The sequence below is a fragment of the Protopterus annectens genome, chromosome 12.part0, assembly GCF_019279795.1.
Source record: "Protopterus annectens isolate FY-2018-M chromosome 12.part0, PAN1.0, whole genome shotgun sequence".
Lineage (NCBI taxonomy): Eukaryota > Metazoa > Chordata > Ceratodontiformes > Protopteridae > Protopterus > Protopterus annectens.
Genome location: NC_056746.1, coordinates 172,604,996 through 172,630,200, shown reverse-complemented (window position 1 = coordinate 172,630,200; position 25,205 = coordinate 172,604,996). Strand labels below are relative to the sequence as shown.

The 25,205-nt window shown below is 40.8% G+C and overlaps 1 protein-coding gene across 1 annotated transcript in view; it reads left to right on the top strand.

Moving 5' to 3' along the window:
* Nucleotides 1-25,205, top strand: part of PKD1 (polycystin 1, transient receptor potential channel interacting) — a 2,476,043-nt gene that overhangs the window by 2,211,716 nt on the left and 239,122 nt on the right. Inside the window, exon 44 of the mRNA XM_044088902.1 lies at nucleotides 20,149-20,238. Coding sequence (XP_043944837.1) covers nucleotides 20,149-20,238 — 90 coding nt within the window. The remainder of the gene's footprint in view (nucleotides 1-20,148; nucleotides 20,239-25,205) is intronic.

Sequence of the window (25,205 nt, the reverse complement as noted above, 5' to 3'; positions counted from 1 at the left end):
TCTTCCAATGATTGCTAGGCTGCCTTGCTCCTGTTTGTGAAATTCTTCTGGCTTCACACAAACCTTCCACTTGGAAAGTTTATTCTAGTAAATGGACTAGGTTCTCTATTTGGGCTAAAGATCAGAACTTAGACTCTTTCTCTATGCCTATTCAAAAGATCCTACAATACCTGACTACTCTTTTACACGCAGGAGCCTCAACTTCGACGATCACTGTACATTTAGCAGCCATCGCCAATTTTCATAATGGTCTTGATAATTATTCAATTATGTCAAACTGCCTATGCAAGACCTTTTTGAAAGGAGTATTACATGTTCAACCTCTGGTCAAGCCTCCCTTAGAACCCTGGGACTTGACTTTGGTACTTCAGTCTCTCTCAGGTTCTCCTTTCGAGCCATTTGATTTGAAATTTTTTTAATGGAAAACCTTACTTCTAGTAGCACTTACCTCAGCAAGAAGAGTATATGAGCTGCAGGCCTTGAGTATCAAGAGTCCTTACTTGATCTTCCACACGGATAGGGTGTCCCTTCGTACTGACCCTTCTTTCTTGCCCAAGGTAATTTCTGGCTTTTCCATTAACCAATCTATTAACCTGCCGGTCTTCTTTCCTCAGCATTCTAACAGATGGGAGTACCTTTTGCACACCCTTGATGTGCATCAGCAGCTTAGTTGTTATTTGTACAGGACTAAATCTTTCAGGAAAACAGATCAGTTGTTTGTGGCCTTTGCAGGACCCAGACTGGGTAAACCTGTTTCCAAGGTGACTTTATCCTCTTGGCTTAGAAACGTCATTACCTTTATATACCAAGAGAATAAGCTTCCAGAATAAAGGCTCATTCTACCAGATTTATGGCTACTTCTATAGCATTTCATTCCAGAGCCTCTATGGAATATCCTTCCACCCAGGACTCAAGTAGCTAGGGACTCGGTCCTATTTGTAATGAATGAACAAATATTTACATCATCAGATAAAGAAGTTATATCTTACCATAACGTTCCATCTGTGTTTTAGATATTTATTCATTCTTTACTTCCCACCCTCCTTCCTGGACTCCTGGTGGACTTTAGGAACTCCTGGCAAGGGTATTTGCTCAGACAGAGCCTCCTACTATTTTTTCTATTATTACATCTATTATCTAAGGGCGGGCAAACTCGATCTGGAGTAACTGGGAGAGGGGCATTATGGGTAGGTTTTAGCTGAGAGTTTTTGGCTGGTGCGAGCTTGGAAATGGCCATATCAGTTCCGAGGATGGAATCGATGTCCTATTTGTAAAGAATGAACAAAGATCTACAACACAGATGGAATGTTATGGTAAGACATAACTTCTTTTTTTTCCCATTAGGACCAAATCTAGTTTGTAATGAGTGGTAAAGGTATGAGGATTTGACCAAGCTGCAGCTGCATATATCTCGTCCACAGAAGCTGTAGACTGGAATACAGCAGAAGTTGCCATAGATGTGGTTGAATGTGCCTTTAATGGATGTCCTTCAAGGATGCATCTGCAGTCATAACATATGGGTTGTCCTGCCTCAGGCAGCCCTTCGGTCGGCCGGATTCCAAAGTCTGGGTCTGGCCTCGGCTGATGTCGCACTTTCCCCAACGTCAGAGCGTCTGGGGTACAAAAGCATCAGCCGACGCCATTTTCCTCAGTCTTTCTTGCCGCGCGGTGCCCGAAGCAGAAGCTGTTCGCAAGTGACGGTTGGTCAGATCCAGAGATTTCAGCTACCGAAGACTTTGAAAAAAGCTAAGTACCCCGTTGGGGACTCTTTCTTGCCTCAGCCGATGTCAGACAAAGTAAATAATTGTTTAACTTGTGGGAAACAAATACCTCATAAGGATTTCCATTCTTACTGCCTTCCTTGCTTAGGCCCAGACCACGACGTATCAGCCTGTTTAGCCTGTGCCTCCTTCAACCGACAAACTCTTAGACGTCGGTCGGAGTTTGCAGAGGAATTTTTTGGAGCCGCTTTTGCTTATAAAATGCCGTCGGAGACTCCGACTTCGCATATGGTCAAAAAACGCAAGGAAAAGGACCGACACTGAAAGCACGGCTAGGCCTACCGCGAGTGTCTCGATTTCGGCCGAAACCGAGTCCACGGCATTTCCTTCAACCGAAACCATACTTCCGACCACCGAGGCCCGAGAGGCCCTGGCTGAGTCAGCTTCAGAACTCCCTACCGAAGCTAGTGTTCAGGAATTGTCCGACACCATACCTTTGGACATTTCTACCCCTGCACGTGGGGCAGCTAGGCCCCCAAGCTTCTATCTCTATAAAGGCCTTTTCCAGGGCTAAAGCTGCCAAACTTTCAAAAGCTTTGCCTGCCAAATCTACATCCCAGAGGCCTTCCTCTAGTTCACAGATCCTCAGCCTTGCTGAGGACCTTATCTCCTTAATCAGGAGTTCACAACCTCACCCAGACAGGGCCTCTCAACCTTCTCCAGACAAAAGGCCCAGGACTGAACCCTCTGAACCTCACTCCTCAGATTACTCCACAGATGGATCTGACTTGTCAGACCACCAGGAAGGGGCTTACTCGCCTTATGAGGATTCAGATGCAGAGGAATCTATCCCTTCGGCCTCCCCTCCTGAAGAATTTTCCTTTGGGGAGACTTTACACTCCATGAGAGAGCACTTTCAATGGCAAGGTCAGGATTTCTCTGATTCTAGAAAAAGATTAAGGACCTTTTTGCATTTGCCTCAGCATAGGCCCTTAGCTATACCTCCTGTTCTAAATGTAATTGATGATGTGTACAATGATGTCAGTACAGCCCCTGATTCTCTTCCTCCGGCCCCTGCCAAACCTGACAGATATTACAGGGTCCTGGATTCTCATTTCCATCTGTATAAAGCCCATGCTGCAGATCCAGAAACTATTTCTCAGAGCCCTAAAGGGGTTGCAGCCGCTACTGCCAAAAATCCCCTTCCCTCTGAAAGAGAATCTAGAGCTTTAGAGAGATGGGGAAAAAAGGTGTATACATCTGCAACTCTTTCTGCCAGGGCATTAAACTGTCAATTCCATATGATACAGTACCAAGAGTTTTTGTTAGATCAACTGAGTAAGAAACTTTCTTCTCCTGAACCCTTAGACTGTAAATCCCTTCAGGATTTGGTACATAACTCACAACAGGTTAGTAATCATTTTTTTAAAATGTGGCTATGATGCACTGGAGGCTTCATTTAGATCAGCTATGACTGGGGCAGTTACTCGTAGGCATGCCTGGCTGAAGGAGCAATCTTTGCCAGACCATGTCAAAGCTAAACTCCTCGATGCTCCAATGGAGAAACAACACTTATTTGGCTCCCCTGCACAGGAGATTCTAAAAAAGGTTGAAGAAAAAGCAAAATCTGTGCAAACAGTTAAAGATTTCCTGCAAGTTCAACCACCGAGGTTCAGCAGAAACTGGCCTACAAAGACTTGGTCCTTTCCAGACTCTACCAGAGCCCAGAGAGGCAGGAACAGGCGCCCTAGAGGCAGAGGTCAATCAAAGGGCTCCTACAGAGGCCGTCAGTGGCAGTCTGCCAACCAGAGCAGTAGTGCAACTGCTACAACTACAACCACTACTACAGGACAGACCCAATGACTTGACTCTGATTCCGCTTACCAGGGATCAACTGGAAGCACCCTTGGGCGGAAAGCTGGCTTTATTCTCAAAAAACTGGCATTGCATTACAAAGGATACATGGACATTGCAAATAATAGACAAAGGATACAGGTTTCACTTCCACACTTTGCCAAAAAGAAGCGGAATGCCAAACCTTTCACCAAATCAGAAGGCAGAGGCTTTAAGACTTCAGATGAAAGCCATAGAAAAGGTACCACGTTCAGAACAAGGCCAAGGATTTTACTCCAGACTATTCCTTGTACCAAGAAAAGAAAATCAATGGAGGCCTATTCTCGACCTGTCCGCACTGAACACCTATCTCATTGTGCCAAAATTCAAAATGTTGACCCTACAGCAACTTCTTCCCATGTTGGGCAAGGAGTCTTGGCTGGTGACTCTAGATCTCAAGGAGGCATACCTGCACGTCCCTATCCGACCAAATTGCAGAAGACACCTCAGATTTCTTGCAGGATCAGAGCATTATCAATTCTCAGCATTGCCCTTTGGCTTATCTACTGCGCCCAGAGTATTCACGAAATGCCTGGCATCAGTAATTGCACATTGCAGACTTCAGGGAATTCAAATTTATCCTTACCTGGACGACTGCCTAATACAAGCGGACAACAAGAAAAAATTGTTAAAGGACTTGGCCTATGCCATACACCTGCTACAGACCTTGGGATACACAGTCAACATTCAAAAGTCAAGACTAGTACCATCCCAAAGGATAACCTTTCTGGGTGCAGATCTGGACACAATCACCCAGATGGTTTTTCTCACAGAAGAAAAACAAAAACAACTTCCAGACTACTTCATGAATCTGTCAAGACAAACTCAGCTTACTGCAAGGAAAGTCCTGCAGGCCCTGGGTTACATGGCATCCTGCATAATTTTAATCCCACATGCCAGGCTGCATATGAGGAAATTACAATGGTACCTAAGGAGTGTATGGTCTCAACACAGTCACAGTTTAGAAACCATGATACCAATCATTCCATACCTTCAAGAGGAATTCCTGTGGTGGGCTCAGGCCTGCCAGTCCAACAGAGGGTTGCATTTCAACAGACCAAAAACAAGGCAGACCATCACCACGGACGCTTCAGACCGAGGATGGGGAGCACACATGGAGGACAAATGTATCCAAGGCCTATGGCCTCAAGGGCAGCTAAGCATGCACATAAACCAAAAGGAAATGCTGGCAGTGAGGCATGCAATCGAGGCATTCAGACCCTTCCTCCAACAAGGACATCTGTTAATAAGGACAGACCACACAACAGTCATGTGGTACATAAACAAACAAGGAGGCACACATTCCTACCCGCTATGCCGGATGGCTATGAATCTGTGGAATCTATGCCTGAATCTCAATATCCAGCTGCAGGCCCAATTTGTACCAGGAAAAGAAAATACACTAGCAGACAGCTTAAGCAGAACTATCATGGATGCACACGAATGGATGCTGCATCCAGACATCTTCAAACTCATAACAAAGACATGGAGAATGCCGGAGATAGATCTGTTCACCTCCCCACTCAACCACCAACTGAAGACATTCTGCTCAAGGACATACCACCCACAAGCTTGGAGGGTGGACTCTCTCTCTTTCAGCTGGAATGCCCTAACAGTATATGCCTTCCCACCTCTCCCATTGATGTACAAGGTTCTACTGAAGATCAGGGAGGAACAGCCAAAAGTGATACTAATAGCTCTGGACTGGCCAAGACAACACTGGTATCCATTATTGAGAAGCATGTCTCAGGCAAAATCATGGCCTCTACCCCTATGGCCTCTTCTTCTGACGCAGAACAATTACAAGACCCTGCATCCCAACTTGAAAACATTGCAGCTAACTGCCTGGAAAATTCCTTAAACCCCAATCAAGCTATTTTATCTCAGAGTGTGAAGGACATTATCCTGGAGGCTCGCAGGCCCTCCACAAGGAAGACATACTCGGCTAAATGGAAGAGATTTCTCATTTGGAGCACATCAAAGGGCACAGATGTCACAGTGGCAAACCTGACACATACCCTAGAATACTTAGCAGAATTGTTCCACAATGGCCTGTCCTACTCTTCCATTAAGATTCATGCTTCAGCAATTTCAGCAGAATACAATGTGGATCCACCTATCTTCTCACACCCTCTCCTCAGACAATTTCTGAGAGGGACCAAAAATATTAAACCTCCAAGAAGACCCCCTCTACCTGCCTGGGATCTCAACTTTCTGCTGGAGAAACTGACACTACCTCCTTTTGAACCAGCAGCATCAGCGGATCTACAGTTTCTATCTTGGAAAACTGCATTCCTTCTGGCAATCACTTCAGCAAGAAGAGTTTCTGAGTTGCAAGCATTAATGGCAGTGCAGCCTTTTCTTATTTTCCACCAGGACAGAGTGTCACTAAGAACCAATCCTACTTTTATGCCAAAGGTGGTATCTAGGGTATCCTTGAACCAAGCTATTCACTTGCCTACGTTCTTCCCTAATCCACAGAATAGAGGGGAAAAACTTTTGCACACCCTGGATATACACAGACAACTACGCTACTACTTGGACAGAACAAAAACTAGCAGAAAAACTGACCAACTGTTTGTAGCATATGCAACTGGGGTGCAAGGAAGAGCAATTTCCAAACAGACAATTTCAAAATGGATAGGAAATTGCCTTCGCTTTTGCTACTCCTTTCATGGAAAGACAGTGCCTGAAAATATCAGGCCTCACTCCACAAGGGCCACGGCCACCACTACAGCCTTCCTACCGGGGGGGGGGGGGGGCTGTGGCTACCAAGGACATTTTAGAAGCTGCTACTTGGAGCTCCGTGCATACATTTGCCAAGCATTACAATCTACCTTTATACTCCGGATCCAGAGCAGGGTTTGCAACTGCAGTCCTGCAGGGGATCTTAACTACACCATCCTTTTCTTAGTACCTCCTCCCCCAGATTGGCTATGGTATTCTACCCATATGTTATGACTGCAGATGCATCCTTGAAGGACATATTACAGTTTTGTACCTACCATAAATGTAGATGTCCGATAGGTATGCATCTGCAGTCAGGATTACCCTCCCTCCTTCCCCTCTGTGGTAGTCCTAGGGTGCTTACCCCTCTTTTAGCTAGCTGGGGGAATCTATTATGGTGTATTTGTTTGTTTATACATGTACATAATTTGCAAATGTTTGGAATTTTTCTGCATTTATCCAAATTTAGCCTTCCTAGAGGGCACCTGGCATCTGGGGCAAGAAAAACTGAGGAAAATGGTGTCGGCTGATGCTTTTGTACCCCAGACGCTCTGACGTCGGGGAAAGTGCGACATCAGCCGAGGCCAGACCCAGACTTTGGAATCCGGCCGACCGAAGGGCTGCCTGAGGCAGGACAACCCATATGTTATGACTGCAGATGCATACCTATCGGACATCTACATTTATGGTAGGTACAAAACTGTACTTTTTGGTAAGGGGAGATTCAATTTGTTATAGATAAAGGAGATTCAATTTGCCAGCCATCTAGCTAGAATTACCTTTGTAACCAATTTGCCCAATTTATTATGTTAAAGGAAACAAATAACTTGTTTGTCTTTCTAATCTCTTTTGTTTTGTCTAGGTAGAAACATAATTGTCTATGAACATCAAGTAAGTGCAGCATATATTCCCCTTTATTTGTATATTGTGGGAAAAATACTGGCAAGTTAATGGACTGGTTAATGTTGGATTCTGACACCACCTTAGGAAGGAAGCATTAGTATGTAACGTGACCCTAGCCTTATGAAAAATCAAATATGGGGGCGTAGAAGATAAGGCTTGAAGTTCTGAAATTCCTCTAGAAGATATAAATGCTAGTAGCAGGATAGTTTTCCAGGTCAAAAATTTAAGATCAAATTTATCTGCAGATTCAAAGGAAGAGTCTGTCAAGGCTTGCAGTACCAAATTTAAATCCTGTGGTGGCATGGGGGTCATTATACTGGGGTCTTAGCAGAAGAGTACCTTTCAAAAATGCTTTGCACAGTTTAGAGGAAGCCAGGGAAGAATTTTGAAATCCCACATGAAAGTTAGAGATTGCTGCGGGTTGCATTTTAATAGTTGATGAACTTAGCACCCTCATTAAAAATTCTAGAACAGAATGAATTGGAGCTGAGAAGGAGTGTGTCTGATTCTGTTCTGCCAATAAACAAACTTTCTCCATTTACTCCTGTAGAGTTTCCTGGTAGAAGGTTTATGAAAAGATAAAAGTATGGAATGAATAGGGGGAAAAGCATTGGTTGCTTGGCTATTAAAGGAATTGACAAACCACTCTCTTTGAGATTTGATATATCTGGGTGAACGATGCCTGTCGGGTGAGACAGAAGGTCTGGAATTGGATCCAGATTCCAAGGTGGGTATAGTAGATGAGGCCAAAGGAAGGGGAACCAAATCTGCTAAGGCCAATAAGGTGCAATGAGGATGACTTTTCTCTTCATTGAAGATGCTTTCTGAAGGAATTTGGGAATTAAGTGGGTTGGAGGATAAGCATACAGAAGACTGGGGGCCAATCATGGAGCAGGGCATCCCTCAGTGATTCCTCGGTGGGAGGATCAGAGCAAATGAGCTGTTGCACTTGTTTATGGGAGATACAAAAAGATTGCAGCAAGTCTGACCCCACTGACTGAAAATCATTTCCATCACTTTGTCGTTGAGAGACCACTCATGAGGTAGTAAAATGGATCCGCTCTGTTTGTCTGCTATCATATTGGACTTCCCCGGAATATGCACTGCTATTACAAAGCAGGTGGAATATATCTCCCATTGTCACACTCTGAGGGCTTTGTGTTACAGGGGACAAGATCTGGTTCCCCCTTGCTTGTTGATGTACTAGACTACCAACATGTCTGTTTGGACTGCAACTGTCCAAGAGGAAGAGCGCCCTGGAATGCTTACAGTGCTAAGAGCATGGCTGTCATCTCCAGAGCATTGATGTGTAGGTTGGCCTGTACAGGAGACCAAATGCCTTGGACCATTTTTCCTAGGAAGTGCTTCCCCCACCCAGTCTGGGAAGAGTCTGTGGTCCATATGGCCTTGGACTGAGGTCGGATGAAAGGACAACCTTGTAACAGCTGATCTGACTGCATCCACTAGGAAGGGTATTGCTTGCATACCTACAGTAGGTTGTTCTTATCTTCACAGACATGGGCTGAGAAAGCATTGACCATTGCATTACTAGCATCCATTGAAAAATTCTCATGTGGAATCTTGCAAAAGGGACAACAATTATTGCTGTTGATATTGATCCTAGGGCTTGCAGAATAAATTGGGCTGAAATTCTGGTACTACATATTATTTTCCTGACCAGTGTCCTGATTGTTTGCACTCTTGATAGAGGAAGAGAAGCTACTATAGACACTGTGTTGAACACTGCTACAATGAATTCTAATGTCTGGGTTGGTTGCAGATGAGAATTGTTGTAATTTATGGTTACTCTCAGATGTGAACAGGTCTGTAACACCTGATCCCAAGCTTCTATCAATCGATGTCTGGTCTGGTCAGTAATGAGCCAGTCATTTAAATATGGAAACACCCAGAATCTCTGCAGTCTCAAGTGAGCTCCAAACCACTGCCATGCATTTGGCAAACACCCTGGGGCTGTGATGAAGTCAAAGTGCAGTGTTCTGAACTGGTAATGACTGGCTCCCAGCCAGAAGCTTAAGTACCTTCTGGATCATCTGTTCATCTTTATGTGACAGATCTTCAGAATGTGTACTGTCGAGCACATCCAGTCATCCTTGCCCAAAAAGGGCAGAATGGACTGAACCGTGACCATCCAGAACTTTGTGTGTCGATCCAACTTGTTCAATACACTGTGATCCAAAATTGGTCTTCAGTCTCTTGTTTTCTTGGCACTAAATAGAATCTTGAGTAAGTTCTGGATTCTATCTGATCTGGTAGGACCTCTTGGATTACTCTATTTTCTAGCAGCTTTTAGATTTCTAGTGCTGCTGCTTTCCTCTGGGTAGAACATCAGGAATTTTTCTGGATAACGGAGGAGGTAGGGAAAAGAGAATTATATAACATCTGCAAATAATTCTCTGCAACCACCTGTCTTTTTTTATACTAAGCCAGGCATTCTGGTGTAGAGATAAGTGGCCCCCGACTCCCTCAAGAGATAGGCACTCAGGCCTCTATTCAGGAGTGCTGAAAGGGTCTGTCTGAAAAGGAATCTCTAGCCTCCTAGTTTTGTGGACCTCCTCTACCACGGAGACGTCATCTTCCGTTATCACTCCCCCTCTACCTCTGGGGGAGCTAACTCCATGTCTGTCCTGGAACAGACTTTGAGATTTTCTAAACCACATTTTTCAACCTCACATTTGATTCTTGGAAAAGGTCCTTTGAGGGGTCAAAAAATGCACGCTCACTGCAAAGAGGGACTTTTCATCTCTCTCACACCTGGAGTGTGTGTTGTTTACCTTGGAGCCAAATAAAAAAGTGCCATCAAAGGGAGAATTGACAAACGATGACTTGAAGGGCTCCTCCAAGTCACATAAGCACACCCAGGCATGCCTCCTGCTGGAAATGCCTGAACCCACAGTCCTTGAGGTGCTATCTGCAGCATGTGAGATAAGTCTCATGGACGAACTGGATATAGCCTGTAGGGTAGCCAACTGAGAGACTAATGATGATTCAGCCTCAGCAGTTCTGATTCCAGAAAAAGATTTGGATAACTCTTTAATCAAATCTCTTTGTAGCCTAGTAAAATGTGCGAAATAGTTCAGCAATCTAAGTATAAAAGTCGCTGAAGCATGAACAAACACTCTTCCCAAATGTATGTATTGCCCCTGACTCTCTATTAGGAAGCTGGACAGTGGAACTCCAGTGAGTTCCTTTTTGTAGCCGCTGCCACAACCATGGCATCTACTGGAACCCCTTTACTCCAATATTCCCAGCCTACTGGTGGAACCAGAATCCTGTCTGGTCTCTTGGGGATTGGCTCAGTTGTATCAGGTTCCTTCCATGCCCACTTGGAGATTAAATCAATAAGTTTATCGGGTGGTATAACCCAGGAGGTAGATGGGCTAGTACCAAATGCCACCAGAAATACTGATTCCTCAGGAGAAGGGTCTTGGGAAGACCAGCCACCTCTTTGCTTTAGGAGCTCAAGAATGTCTCCAAATAAGACGTCATCTGGTGGTGATTTTGGGGACCCCTCCCCTTCATCAAAATCAATATCCTAAGTGACTGACTCCTGAGGAGACACCAAATGTCTCCTTTTGCATCTTCTCTTCCAAGGGACTTCCTTGATGGGGTGGTCCAGAGAAGTATCAGAAGACATCAAAATACCCTGTTGGGGTAGACTGGAAGCTTTGGTCTGGTTGTCCCTGTGGGAAAGAATGCTGAGGATCATGGTGCAAAGTCATCTGAGAAGTAGAGAGTGGATCTGAGTCGGGAGGACACATCTGACCTGACAGAGGAGAGAACACTCTTTTCACTACCTCAAAGGCAGGGAGAAGGATGCCAACATAGCCAAGATAGCAAGTTACCTCCCTCTGCCACAAGAGCAGTCCATCCGAGGTGGAAGTCAGAGCCAAGCTGTCCAGTGCTGAAACTCCAAGAGGAAGAGATGGCTCCGAAAACCTCAAAGTCAACTCCACCTTCCCAGATCCAAAAGGGAAGCTACAGCTCTGAGAGTCATCTGGCTCCAAGGTTATCAGAGCCGGTACACTCAGAGCAATAGTCAGATCTGAAGAAAATGTTCTCTTCCAATCCGAACCAGACAGACCTGGAAGGCTTGGATCTGAGGGCTCTAAAACCACAGATTGAATTAGAGAAGAAGCTGTTATTGGGGAGTTGTAGACGGATGGACTTCCTGACCCAAAGGGGTACGAACCGAGAGAACTCCCTTCTGAATTTGCTCTGTCAAACATTTCCTCAGTATCCTCTCCACATCTGCTTCCGTGAGAATCCTAGAGGAATGAGAGGATACCAGGGACAGCAATTTTGAGTGCCTCTCTAAAAAGGGAGAGGGCCCATGGAAGGAACCGGATTCAGGCTTGGTGAATAGGGAGTCGTTGGTAAGGGCTTCTGATCTGAAGATGTAGGATCCGAAATATGTTTGGTTAGATTGGAAGTAGCTTTGGATCCAGTTTTTATTTCTTCTTGATTCAAAAGAGGTAGAGGCTGGAGAATCCAAGGATCTAGACCTTTTTTATGGGTCTTTAGATTTATGTTTGGGAGACTGAACCCCAGCAATGGCCTCCGAAAAAGAAGATGGTGGTAATCCCTTTAAAATCAGCTTATTTTTTCTGTCTGCTAAAGCAAGGGGGTTGAACTCTCAACAAATACTGTAGTCCTGTTGTAAGTGTTCTGGTGCAAACAACAATTGTTATCATCAGACAAAGGCAACTTGTGCCCACACGTGTCATATTTTTTAAAACCTGCAGGACCTTTCTCGGATATTCTCAGATAGGCAGTTATCAGATAGTGAACAGAGAGAAGAATTAAAGTAAACTCTTTTTTTTTTGATTGGCAGAAAGGAAAAGAAAAATGAAAGGGAAAAATGCCAGCAATGGTAAATATAGAGGTGTAAAAAAAGGGTAAAGGGAAGGAAACAGAGCAACTATGATGGTAGAAAGGTTTTACACTCGGTGTAAGAAAGAGCATGGAAGAAATTACTTAAAATGAAAAAAAGATTAAAGATTAAAATAAATAATTATTTAAAGAAACGTTTAAAAAAGAAATATGAAAAACTGACTTATCTTTCACAGAAGACTCAAGAGCTGAAGGTGACCAAGTCTAAAATGTAAAGTGGCAAACGAGATCTTAGGGATATTAGGGATGGTGCATTATGGGTAGGGGAAGGAGCTTGAGAGTTGGTTGGCGGCCACAAGCTAGTAAAACATCCGAGTCAGATCCAAGGATCAGATCCAATCTCATTAGTTGAGGGATGAATGAAAATTGACATCATCAGACCATCCTTTTGTTCTCAAGCTTTAAGTGTTACTTGCTTTACAAATGACCTATAAAAGGAATGTGTTATACAGGAACAAAGAAAACAAAATCCCCAGCACTTTAACATTTGTAATTAGCATATTATGTAGATCTGACATTCAGTTAACCCAGCAATGCACATACTTTTAAACAAATAAAATAAAATTCTTAACATATGTAGTCTTAAAGTTACCATTTCTATTGCTTGTAATTTAATGACATTCTCTGACAGGAAGCATTTGTTTAACATTTAGAAATACACTTATAAGATTAGTTAATTGAAATATATTATGTCTTTCACAGTAAATACAGTAAAATAGTAAAATTGACCATTTATGTTCCTCATCATGAAAAAATATTTTAGCTTAAAATATAAATACATGCTTACATATGTTTGAAGCTTAAAATCCAGTACAAACCTTGTACTTAAAGGGCAAATGTATTGTTCCAGACAGCAAAGTCCTGCACTCAGAGATTAAAAGTAACTCATTTTTAAGCTTTTTAGTTTTAGAAAGAGTTTTCCAGGAATTCAGATCTCCTTCAGAAAGAAATAATTTAATCTTTGCAAGAAACACCAAAGTAGCTTTAATATTAATCTTTTTAGGTTCATTGATCAGTAGTAAACAGGAATTTTCTTTAACTTTACTGGAATAATCACTGTCAAATCTGACTACATGTTCAGCTGTTTTAGTAGGTAGGGCTAGACCTTGCTGCTTTTAATATTTGATCTTTTTGTAAGCTAGACATAAACTTAAATATAATTAAATGTGGTGGTGAGTTTTCCTTCTTCAAAGGTTCTCTCATGGATCTATGTGCCCTTTCAATTCCAAAAGATTACATTTCAGGTAGATTTCTATGTAGATGTGCTGTTAAGAAGCTTATTATATTGTCTCCCTCATAGTTTTCGGGTATACAGTAAATTCTAATGTCATTTCATCTCAGTCTATTTTCTAAATCATCGTTATCTGTGAGCCCCAGTTATTTTGTTTTAAAATAAATTTTGTCTGAGACTCACCTTCAGTTATTCTCCATTCATAATCATCCAAAGTTTCTTCCGTGTTGCTTATTTGTGCACTTTACTGTTTCTTAAGAATCTCTAAATGTTCCATTTTCTTTCTGCTCTCTTCTTTGAAACTTTCTATTTTAGTATCCAGTTTGTCTGTTTTAAGTAATACATCCCATATACTAGATATTATTGACTGGATGTCTTTTATAACACAAGAATCTTGAGTACCATTTCCAGAGTGGCTCATGTTGAAGTCTGATCTGTTTTAACCAAGCAGTTGAAATTCTGAGTGGTAAATTATAGCTTTTGAGAACTTGAAGCTATAAAGTTTTTCTCTGGCTATTGATGACTCAAATTCGCTAACAAGTATACTCAATTTTTGATTTTTGATAAACTTTTCTATGACAGAAAATATATCAGTCACAGAGCTTTCACCAGTTGCTGCTCTCCGCCATCTTGGCCATACCCCATCTCTTCACACTTTTTTAATAAACTGCAGCAGAGGGACCAAAAACTAAATCTGTGTCCAAAGGAGAATTTAAAATAGCACCGTTGTATAATTTCCACTTAACTGTAACAGTAGATGATCATACGTCATACTGCCTTGCTGGCATAGGGTATTAGTGTCTTCCCTCTGGTAGCATTGCCACCTATCTGTTTTTTTTCTGGACTGTCTGGAAATCAAACTGCTTGTCTGGTAATCCGGAAAGCACTGTACAAATTCCAGTATTCTGTTTCAGAAAAAGAAACGGACCATCGAAGTTTGTTAAATCTATGAATTTACTATGTTTTTTGTAAAAAAAAAAAAAAAAACATAGTAAATCCGCAGAAAAAAGGCATCATGAATGAAAGCATAGTAAATCCTCAGAAAAAAGGCATCATGAATGGAAGAAGAGGGTGCTCCCCTCAGATGACATGATGGTGATGTAACAAAATGGGTTAGAAATGGGTGAGGTTATATGATGCAGAAGAGGGCATGGCCTAAATCTGGTTTTCACCACAATGAAAGGTGGCAACCCTACCCTCTGGCCATCTGTCCAAGGTCAGAACCCTTCCCACCTCCTGTCTATGAGTGAGAAGGACCAATCACTTGACAGGACCAGGACAGCCAGTCACACTTAAAGATGGGACTCTTTCAGTTTTCTAGGGTCCAGCAAAAGAGCAGATGAGAACACAAGCTTTGAGAACAGCTATTGCTCCATATCGAACAACATACACATGCAACAAAAAAGGCTGCTGAACAAACACAACATCAGTTTCAGCAACCAAATCTATACACCCAACAAAAGGGGAAAGGTGGGAGGGTACTGCCAGTAAAGGAGTGTGTTCTATAAACATCTATGTTGGAGGTAAGTGGAACTTGCACAACTTCAACAAACACACTTCCTTACTGGCATATAGATCAATTCCCAAGCTTACCCAATCTGGAAGGAGGAAGGATAACAGTCCAAGTGCGCCTGGAGAATGGTCCTCACAAAGCCAGAACTGGATCTAGAAAGCATCAAGTTCCTATTGCCTTGTGAAGGTAAAGACGTAATACCAAGTTGCTGCATTTAGAATACTTCTAGAGTCCACTCCTTTCCAAAATCTCACTGAAGAGGAAAAGGCCCTAGTGAAAAGTGTCTTTACCTTGCCTGGATTTGCCTTGCCATGGTGGATGTAACAAAAAAAATAACACCAGAGAACAGCCCACATACAGTAAATTGCTTACAGACAGGTTGAACTTTCTTTGCCCCAGAAAAAGAAATAAAAAGCCTTTCAGCCTTCCTTAAGGGCTTTGTTCGTGTCAAGGTAGCAACTCAGCTGCCTCGGCATATCCAAAGAATAAAGTAATGCCTATCCCTTATTTTTAGGTTTTGGAAAGAACACAGAGAGATGAAAAGACTGATAGAAAGTGGAGAATGAATCCAGTTTCAGTCTGAAAAAACATAATTGCATAATACAACCCTAACCCTGTGGAAAATCAGGTAAGGTTGTGCTACCGTGAGAGCTTGCAGCTCAGAAACTCACCTTACAAATGTCAGAACAATAAGCAAATTGTACTGATTCAAAAGGTGGTAAGGTCAATTTTTCAATGGCATAGTTGAAATTCCAGAAAGGAGGAATTTGCTTGTGAGGGGGGTCTCATATGCAGTATGCCTTTCATGAACTGTTTTATTAAAAAAAAGAAGCAGCAGACAAGCAGACATGGCCACTAAATGCACCTGAATGGATGCATATACTAAGCCATCCTGAAGCAGCTCCCACCAGTATTTCAAGATCAGAGGGATATTAACAACAATGGACCCCTGTTTCTATTTAGGTACCATTTAGAAAACCTCATCAGTTTGTAGTCATAAGATTTTCTAATGGTAGATTTTCTGACTTCCTTTACCACCTGCTGCACATCCTCAAGAATAAAGTACCTAAATGGAACCAAGCTAGAATCATCCAGGCAGTCATCAGAAGTTTCTCTAATTTGGAGTGCACCAGTTGCTCCTGAGACTGTGTGAGCAGGTCAAGCATGTGAGGAAGTCTGTAATAATTCCCCTTTACCAATACTGTAAACAGAAAGAACCAAGATTGCCTGGGCCAATTGCAGATCACCACAATTAATTAATCAATTAATTAATTTATATTTATTTGTTTACCGGAATAGTGCACTGATTAATATTGACCAATTTCAAGTTCAGCCCGGATGAAATATAAAACATTTCACAAACAAAAAGTACAGAAATGCATAAGCACAGTGCAATGTACAATCTAGCAGAGTGTAATGTACAAGATATATATAGACACACACACAAATATATAATGTATATGTGTGTATGTATGTACACACACACACACACACACACACACATCAGTTTCTTATCTTCGGTGAATCTTGAGAAAGAAGAGACTTGAAAAGGAGGTGGGTTAGTTAATATGTCCTATGTTGAAGCAGGCACATTTGGCTTGGATAAAGAATTACTTTTTGAGTTGCATTCTGAATTTGAATTTCCTTAATGTTAATGTGGAGAGCTTACCAATCAGTTGGTGTCTGAGAGGAAAAAGCAAGTGCAGTGCTGTGGAGCGTGGTTCTAGGGCTAATGAGAGTTGGTGTGGCTTAAGAGAAGTGTCTCAGTTTGTATGAGTTTTTTTTTCATGAAGTCTAGCTGCAAGGGCAGAAGATGTGTGGAGATGAGTAGTTTGTAGAATTGGGATCTTAAAAGCAAGTAAGATCTTTGTTTTATGGATAGCCATTTGACTTTTTCTAGGGTGATGCAGTGATATTCACAGAAAGGTGAGATTGTAATAAACTGGCCTGTGGTGTTAGTGATAGTCTGGTGCGTGGCACTGTCTTTCTTTGAGACAGAAGCATAAATTGGTAGCCCATATTCCAGTTGAGAAAGGAGAACTCCTTTGCTAATGGCTGCTCTGGCTGGTTGGGATAGAAAAGGGGAGATCGTTTTGACCCAGAAGAGGAGGAAGTTTATTTTGGCTCTAACTTTGCCTGACTAGAAGTGCAAGTTTCATGACTGCTCAAGCCATAGTCCTCAGTATTTGAAGGTGGGGGTGTCTCTATGGCATGGCTGTGTAGGTCATAGATAGTTAAAAGAGTTAGGTGCTTGATGGATTTTCTGTGGAGTTCCAAAAGGCATAGTTTTGGTATTGGCGGGGTTGAGTAGTGGTCTATCGTTTATGAGCCTTTGGTGGAGCTCATATAAGCCTAACTGGTGTTGTCATTGAATGTTGGTGCGAGAGTGACCTGATTGGTAAATTACCATGTCGTCAGCATAGAGGATAAATGGGAGATGGGGAGGACACAGTGGAATTTGCTAATGAATATGGAGGAGAGGAGGGGACAAGAATGGATCATTGTGGCACACATTTGGTAATAGGTGCAGATTCTGATTGGGAGGATCCTGTTTTAAGTCTGAAGTGGCTGTCAGTGAGGAAGTTATAAATCCACAGAGTAGCGTCCGGACTGATGATACTTTCAGTTAGTTTGTTTTGAAGAAGATAGTGGTCAGTGAGGTTAAATGCCTTTGCTAGGTCTATAAATAGGGCACCTATAAGGAGGCCACTATCAGAGTTTAGCAGGATGTCATCAGTTAAGGACCAAAGTGCTGTCATAGTACTTCATCCAGGCCAGAATCCATGTTGTTTGGAAGACAGCAGGTGGTATTCCTGGATATACAGAAAGAATCAGGTGTAGACTGCCTTTTCAAGAAGTTTGCCCAGAACTGGGAGGATGGGTATTGGATGGAAGGGAGAGGTATCTTTTGGGATGGTTTGCTTTGGGAGGGGGGTTAATTAGGGTTTAATTAGAACAGTTTTCCAAATCTGTAGCATGATGTTTTATACAAGACATAGATTATATATATAAGTGACAGGAAGACATAGATGCACTCTGCAGTGATATATGAATCAGGAGTTTATGTTGTCTGAGCTAGGAGGGGTTTCAGTGAAAATATTTTGAAGTAGAACAGAGATGACTTTGGGACATATGCATCTGAAGTGGAAGAGGGAGATGAGTGGTGACGGGGTGAGCAATCCATGATCTGTGGGAGGTGCAGAGTTTATTGATGGGAGATTACTAAATTCTTTAAGGAAATCCTCTGGAGAAGGTTTTGCTGTTCCCCACTGAATGGTGTTTGTAGACAGGGTATGATTAAAAGATTTTCTTCCTGTAAGTAGGTTAACCTCTTTCCAAACGTTGGGGGACTGTAAGAAGATAATTTGTTTCCTTGTTTGGAGATTTCTTTTATGCCTTTTAATGGACTTCTTTGCTAGGTTACACAGGACTATAAAGAGGTGCATTTGCCAGCTGTGGGGGTGTGTTTCCATTTTTGCTGTTCTTTATACCAAAGAGTTAAATGACATTTGAGTTCAGTGAATAGCCATTCAATTTTAGTGGGTTTATAAAGCCTATGGATAAGTTGGAAGAATTTGTCTTGCGTCTGGAATAGAAGGTTGGTTAGGCTTACAGCTTCTGTATCAGTCATGTAAGGACAGTATATGGTTCCAGTTATGGGCTGTGAGAAAGGTTCTGAGTTTGTCTATATTTGTGCTACTCTGGTTTCTGAAGGCCTTTAATATTGGGGGTAGTTTTATAGGATGGTTGACAACTGTAAAGATAATTGGGAAGTGGTCACTTAGTGATGGCGGCAGAATGTTTATGGTGGCGATAGAGTTTATGTTTGTAATAATCAGGCAAAATGTGGAGTGTTTGGAGGACCTGAGGTTAGGTCTTGTTGGTTCTTTTATGAGTTGGAAACCTATGTCTGTTAGAAAAGTACCCAGGTCAGATGAACGAGGGCCAAGGAAATTAAAAGTGAAGTCACCTGGAATGATCATGTTATTATTTTCAATGTGAGAGTGATCTTTGGCATTTCTCTTTGAACTTTCAGAAGTACCTTGTGAATCAGTGGAAAGGGTGGAAATGCATACAGGAATATTCCCATCCTAGGGAACAAGAATGTGTCTGTTCTCCAAGCATGGTTGCAAGGATGTCTGGAACAGAATTTTTCCAGCTGTTTGCTTCAAAAGAGGCAAACAGATCTATTACAGGCTTTCTCCATATCTGAAATGGATCCTACATAACTTCTTATTAGCAAACGTCACTGGGGACACTGAAGGAGGGTTCCCAGACAAAAGGGCATAGAGGCCAGGTGGGGCCAAGCAAACCTTAAAATTCTTACACTCTTAGACAAAGCCTTGAAGAACACAAAAGAACTACAGTCTTTCTAGAAGACATCCCCCAAACACAGCGATCAAAGGAGGAAAAAGAAAACAGCTATTTGGGTCCCTGTGTCTGTTCATCATCAAAGGAAACCGACTGAACTGACACAGGCAGGTCAGAGTCCTCAGAGACAGGATCCCCTTCAAAAGGAGTATCCTTAACAGACTGACCAGGAGTGGAACCGCTGGTATTACTATAACCCAGGTATGTACCCTGTAACTCACTGACTGCTCCATGTATCTATCCATAGCCACAATCTCAGGTGAGAAACAAGTCAGAGACTGCTGCTCCACCAAATGGAGGGTCTTCTGTCTCTTTTTATCATACACAGCACTAGTGGGAGAATCCCCAAGGGGAAAAGTGTCAATACTGGCAACAGGTCCTACACCTAAGTGGTTTGCTTCTCCCATACCTGAAACAAGCAATGGCACAGTCCTGGAGGATGTCTGACCCCAGTGTCACTCACAGTTGTGATACTATGACTACATCAGGGGACCCAGAGGTTAATAGAAGATGAGTGGTCTGACAGCCTGCCTGAAGCTAAGGCTACTGTGGAGTCACAAGCCGTAGGCTGAGGCATGTTTAATTTATTTATTTCCACTTGTTTACTTGGAAAGTCCGACTGGGCCTAAAATGGCCCATTTTCAGCAGAGGCCCAGGGAGAAATGTTCCATGGAGTACACTGTTATAACAGAACAATATGCATATAAGGTATTTGTACAATGTTTATATAGGATACAAGGTACATATTGTAGAAGGGAAAAAAAACAAAGGTATAAAAAATACAAAGTTAGTTTAGGGACATGCCATAAGGAAAATGTTAGACAAAAAAGATGGAAATTATTTTTATTTATTTTTTATTTATTCTTTTGTTTTTATAGGTGAAGATGGGAAAGGGGGCTCAGTCCATCAAGTCAAGGGACAAGAAAGTAGCCAGCTCAATACCAAATAATGGCTGCAGGGTCAGTCGAGTAAGACAATGGAGAAATCCCACTATTCTCCCATAAATAGCAATTTGAAGTCCATTTCTGCAGGAGCTACTATTCTAAAGATTGCACGAAATTAAGTGACAGTTTGAATAACACAGTTCCAAGCACAAAATACATGCTCAAAAATGTTCCCTAATGTTGTTGTTTCAGTCAAAATTAAATAGATAAGGCTAAAACGGTATTAGATAAGACATAAACTGTAAACTGATGAAAATTCTTGTTAAAAATACTTAATATGCAAAATAGTACCAACATTGTAATTTAAATTTTAAAAAAAATTTTTAAAATGCTGTAATTGTACTAAGTCACTTTGAGTAATCATAACTCCATGAAAAAATGTAATATCAAGTTTTCCTAACAAACTTTCCAAATGAAGCAACAGTTTAAATTTTTGACCAAGATTATAAAGTGTTAAGAATGGAAAATTTGTTACCAAAATTGATAGATATGGATCAGTGTGGTTTTACAGAGGAGAGGAAAACATTTTTCACCATTAATAGGACAGTAATGATCTAAAAGGAATCAGAATGTAAGAAAATACAACAGCTGCTGGTGGTTCTTGATGTAGAGAAAACATTTGACAGAGTAAGCTGGGATTTTATAAATACAGCAATGCAGGACCAGCCATAGCAATTGCAGATCCCAATTTCAAGCATTTCAGAGGGGGCCCTCGTCTGGGTCCCCATCTACCACCTCCATCTCTCTCTCCACTTGCTGACTTCTTGAACTTAAGACTATTTCAGATTAGGTATTAGGCATGTATGCTGTTATTATATACAGGTGTGCATCACTTAACGTCCAGGATAGATTCTGTGCAATAGGACATTAGGTGACTAGGACGTTATGAGAACATCATATAGTGTACACTGTGCCTCATTTAACATCCTTCTGCACAACCTCCGACTGCATATACATCTGTAGAGTACAGTACGGGCATATAAGCTGTCGGATGTGTTGAAGGACATTAAGTGATACAAGCCAGTATTAAAATAAAACAATACATTCATTTATTAGCTTATAGTGGACTACTGTATTACCCCCCAATCCAACATCTTCTGTAGTTCACCTCTCAGGGTATGTCTAGCTCATTCAGACACACTGCAATTGGACTGTTTGATGGACCACTGAGGTCCTGTGCCAGTATGATATTTCAACAGATGAGTACATCATGGCTTACCAGTAAAAATGTTCCGAAACTATGTAGTATTGTCTGCAACTCTTGAACCTGGTTTGGAGATAGCTGCACTTTCCCTCTCCCCAACCCATACTTTTGGTTCTAATTTTACTGTATTCTATTTATTTATTTTTTCTGTCTGTCTGTGTGTCTCTCCTTTCCCATTTTTTAATATTTGACTCATGCCTTACTCTTTTTCACATCTCATGCCCAGCAATTTTCCATCCTGGATATTTTATATTATTTCCAAAGAAGTATTATACTACATTATGTTATGACAATGTATAAGCACTCTTCTTACTCATTTTATTACTTATTTCACTGATTAAATTCTTGTATCAGATCTACTTATGACTGTGTTAATTTATGCTACTTACCAACCTGACTTATACTTCTCTGCGTGTTTGTTCTTTCATTATCACTGTTGCATCGATATTGATAAATGTATTTCTTTTGTTTTCCACTGTGATGCAATCTTAATACTTTCAAAAGGTACTTCAGCAAAGTATTAGTTTGAGTGTGCACATTTATGCAACCAGCTTATTGTATGTTTTTTTATTTTTCCCCTAACAGATTTGTTTGTTTTTCAATTGAATTGTACAGGTTATAGTTCACATTAAAGGTGGGAGAAGTTTTGAATTGATTTATTGTGGTCTCATTTTTTTTATATCACAAAAACCTGGCATTTTAACAGGGGTGTGTACACTTTTTATATCCACTGTACAGACTGTTGATAATGTATCCTTGAGCAATTCTCCTGTGCTTAACGTTTGTTCTGATTCATCTACTAGTGGCTTGAATAAGAATGCCACTAAGATGTGTATTGCACAGGATTTAACTCTAGATAATGATGTGAGAAGGAAGGTATCTACCAAAATCTCTAATAATGGTACTGAACAGCCGATAGACAAATCTTCCCCCCATTTCCATTTACCCATAAGTTGGCAGTTACACAAAGGGAAGAATCATTCCAGGAGCAGGGGATGTAAGAAACGCAGGGTATCAGCAGAACGGAACCTGTGTCATACCCTTAAAATGATGTGGAACCTAATATGGACTCTGTAAGTTTTAATATATCTGACAGAATGTTGACTAATGATGAGAAACAAGTGTTGGATAGAGGGCTCTCATTTATTCCAGCATAGAAGAGTGATTTCACTGATACTGTTTTGGATTTTAAATTGTTTATTAAGAATGTCTTACTTAAATTTGAATTGGTTGACAATGTTAAAGGTCCTGAAGTTACATTTGAAAGTCCTAGTGTCTATATTCCGAATACACACCCTCTAGTTGATGCTTTTAGCAAATTAGTTGAAAATGATTTGTACACCTTTACAACGAAAATAACACATTTAGCCACAAATGTAATAAGAATGGCAGGAAAAGTTATAATCTTATGGTTAATGAAAGATTGGCCATCTCTACAGTACAGAATGATGATACAATTGTAATATGACCAGCTGATAAGGGTGGACCTATTGTTGTCATGAATAGATTTGATTATGCTGATTCCATGAGGCTGATGTTAAGTGATCTGAATTTTTATACAGTTATTGAGAGAAAAGAGACTGATGTGATGAAAAGGGAATATTTAGCATGTTGAATGATTGTTTAATGAGAAGACTAATCTCATATGACTTGTTTAGGTTCCTTTTGGTAGAAAAACCATTGGTACCTATCCTTCATTTAATCCATAAGATACATAAGAATTACCATAAGCCTCCCCTGAGACCTACTGTCTCAGGGCAGAATTGGTGTACCGAACCATTTTTGCTATATGTCGAAAAGCATTTACATCCAGTGTTAGATAGGAATCTAATAGTTCTGAAAGATACAAAACAGCTTTTAATTGATTTTTATGAATTTACTGTGACATTACTTCTAGACACCAAATGTTTCTTTGTAACCCTAGATGTCCAGTCTTTATCACCATTATTCCTAATTGTAGGGGGATTGACTATATGAAGCATTACTTGACTATACATAGTAAATACAACCACTCTTTGATTGATTTAATATGTATGTTTATGGAAATTATTCTTGAAAATAATGTTTTTATGTTTGATGGGGTTCTTTACTTGCAGAAAGATGGCGTAGCTATGGGCACGTCTTGTGCCAATACCTACGCCAATATGGTTATGGCCTCAAGGGAAGAGGAATTTATGTTTAAGATTGTGGGTTTCACTCTATTTGTCCATTTTATCATAATTTTGTTGACTATTTGTTTTTTATCTGGACAGGGGCAGAAGAAGAATTGTTTAGATTTTATGACAGTTTGAATGCTACAACATCGTTCTTAAAGTTTACAGTGACATCTCTGACATAAGGATTGAGCACTTAGATGTTCATGGTATGACTGGACAATGGACTTAATACAGGTGTTTTTAGGAAGTCTTGTCATAGAAATTCTTTATTACACAGACGCAGTATGCACCCTGCTCACGTATTTAAAAATGGAATTAAAGGACAAGGCGTGAGAGTATCAACGCTCAACGCTACAAATTAGGTGTTTTCCTCAGAATTAATTGAACTTAAGGATAGACTCTCCACCAGAGGGTATAGTGTAGATAAGATAGATAACATATTACAGGATGTTAATATGTTAAGGAACAGTGTAGCACAACCTTACTTCTGTAAAAGAGATAGTTCTGATATGGTTAGGTGACATGATGATGATCCTAGAAGGAAGGTGAGCGTTCCCTTGTTTTATACTGCTAATACAATGATTACAAGCATTATAAGGAAACACTGGAATATTCTCACAGCTGACCCAAAGTTTAAAGATATAGTAGATGACAAACCACATTTTATTTATAGGAATAAGAGAAATTTAAAGAGAATGTTATGATACCCCGGAGAAGGTAAGAATGATGGAAATGGAAATTGCCAAGTTACACATCCTTGTGGCGGTTGTAATGTTTGTAGTTATACTGATAGCAGCAGTTTGTTTGTGCATCCTGATACAAGAAGTAAATATGTTTTTAATGTAACAGCTTACTGTCATACCCAACACACTGTATATCTCACTTACTGCATAGTATGCAAGTCATTCTATGTAGGTAAGACTGATAGACTGTTAAAAGAGAGGCTAAAGGAACATGGTTATAACATCCGGATAGGTTCTAATAACAATGCTTTATCTAAGCATGTTTTACAAACAGAGAGGCATCATACTTTTAAATTTCTAGTGGTTGATATTGTCAAACCCAGCATGCGTGCTGGTGATATTAGGCATGTGATGAAAGGCAAGGAAGTTAGGTGGATCATTAGGCTAAGAGCAGATTTTGGTAAGGGCTTGAATGAAAAAGCCCCTTTAAAACCAATTTTAAAAGGTTGAGCTTTAAAAAAAATAGTATTTTTAGGCTAATTATATGTGTTTTTAATTAATTTATTTATTGCATTTGTTTACCGGGATAAGTCCACTGGGCCTAAAAGAGCCCATTTTCAGTGGAGGTCCGGGGAGAAAAGCTCCAACGAGATACAGAAACAATATAAACATTAATTAGTACAGAAGCAGGAACAGTGTTACAGATAGTAAATATAGTAACATATACAGAATATATACATAAAAGCAGGAACCTAGTTTGTTTGATTACAGCACTATATACAGAAAATATACATTAAAGCAGAATTCAGTGAATTCAATCAGACTGGTATTTTATATTTGCATAAATGATAAGTATAGAGTTGTGATTGGTTCCTGTATATTTAAATATCTGGGACGTTGAGTTTTTGTTAATGTCTGATGAAGCTAATGTGAAAGCGCTTACCTATT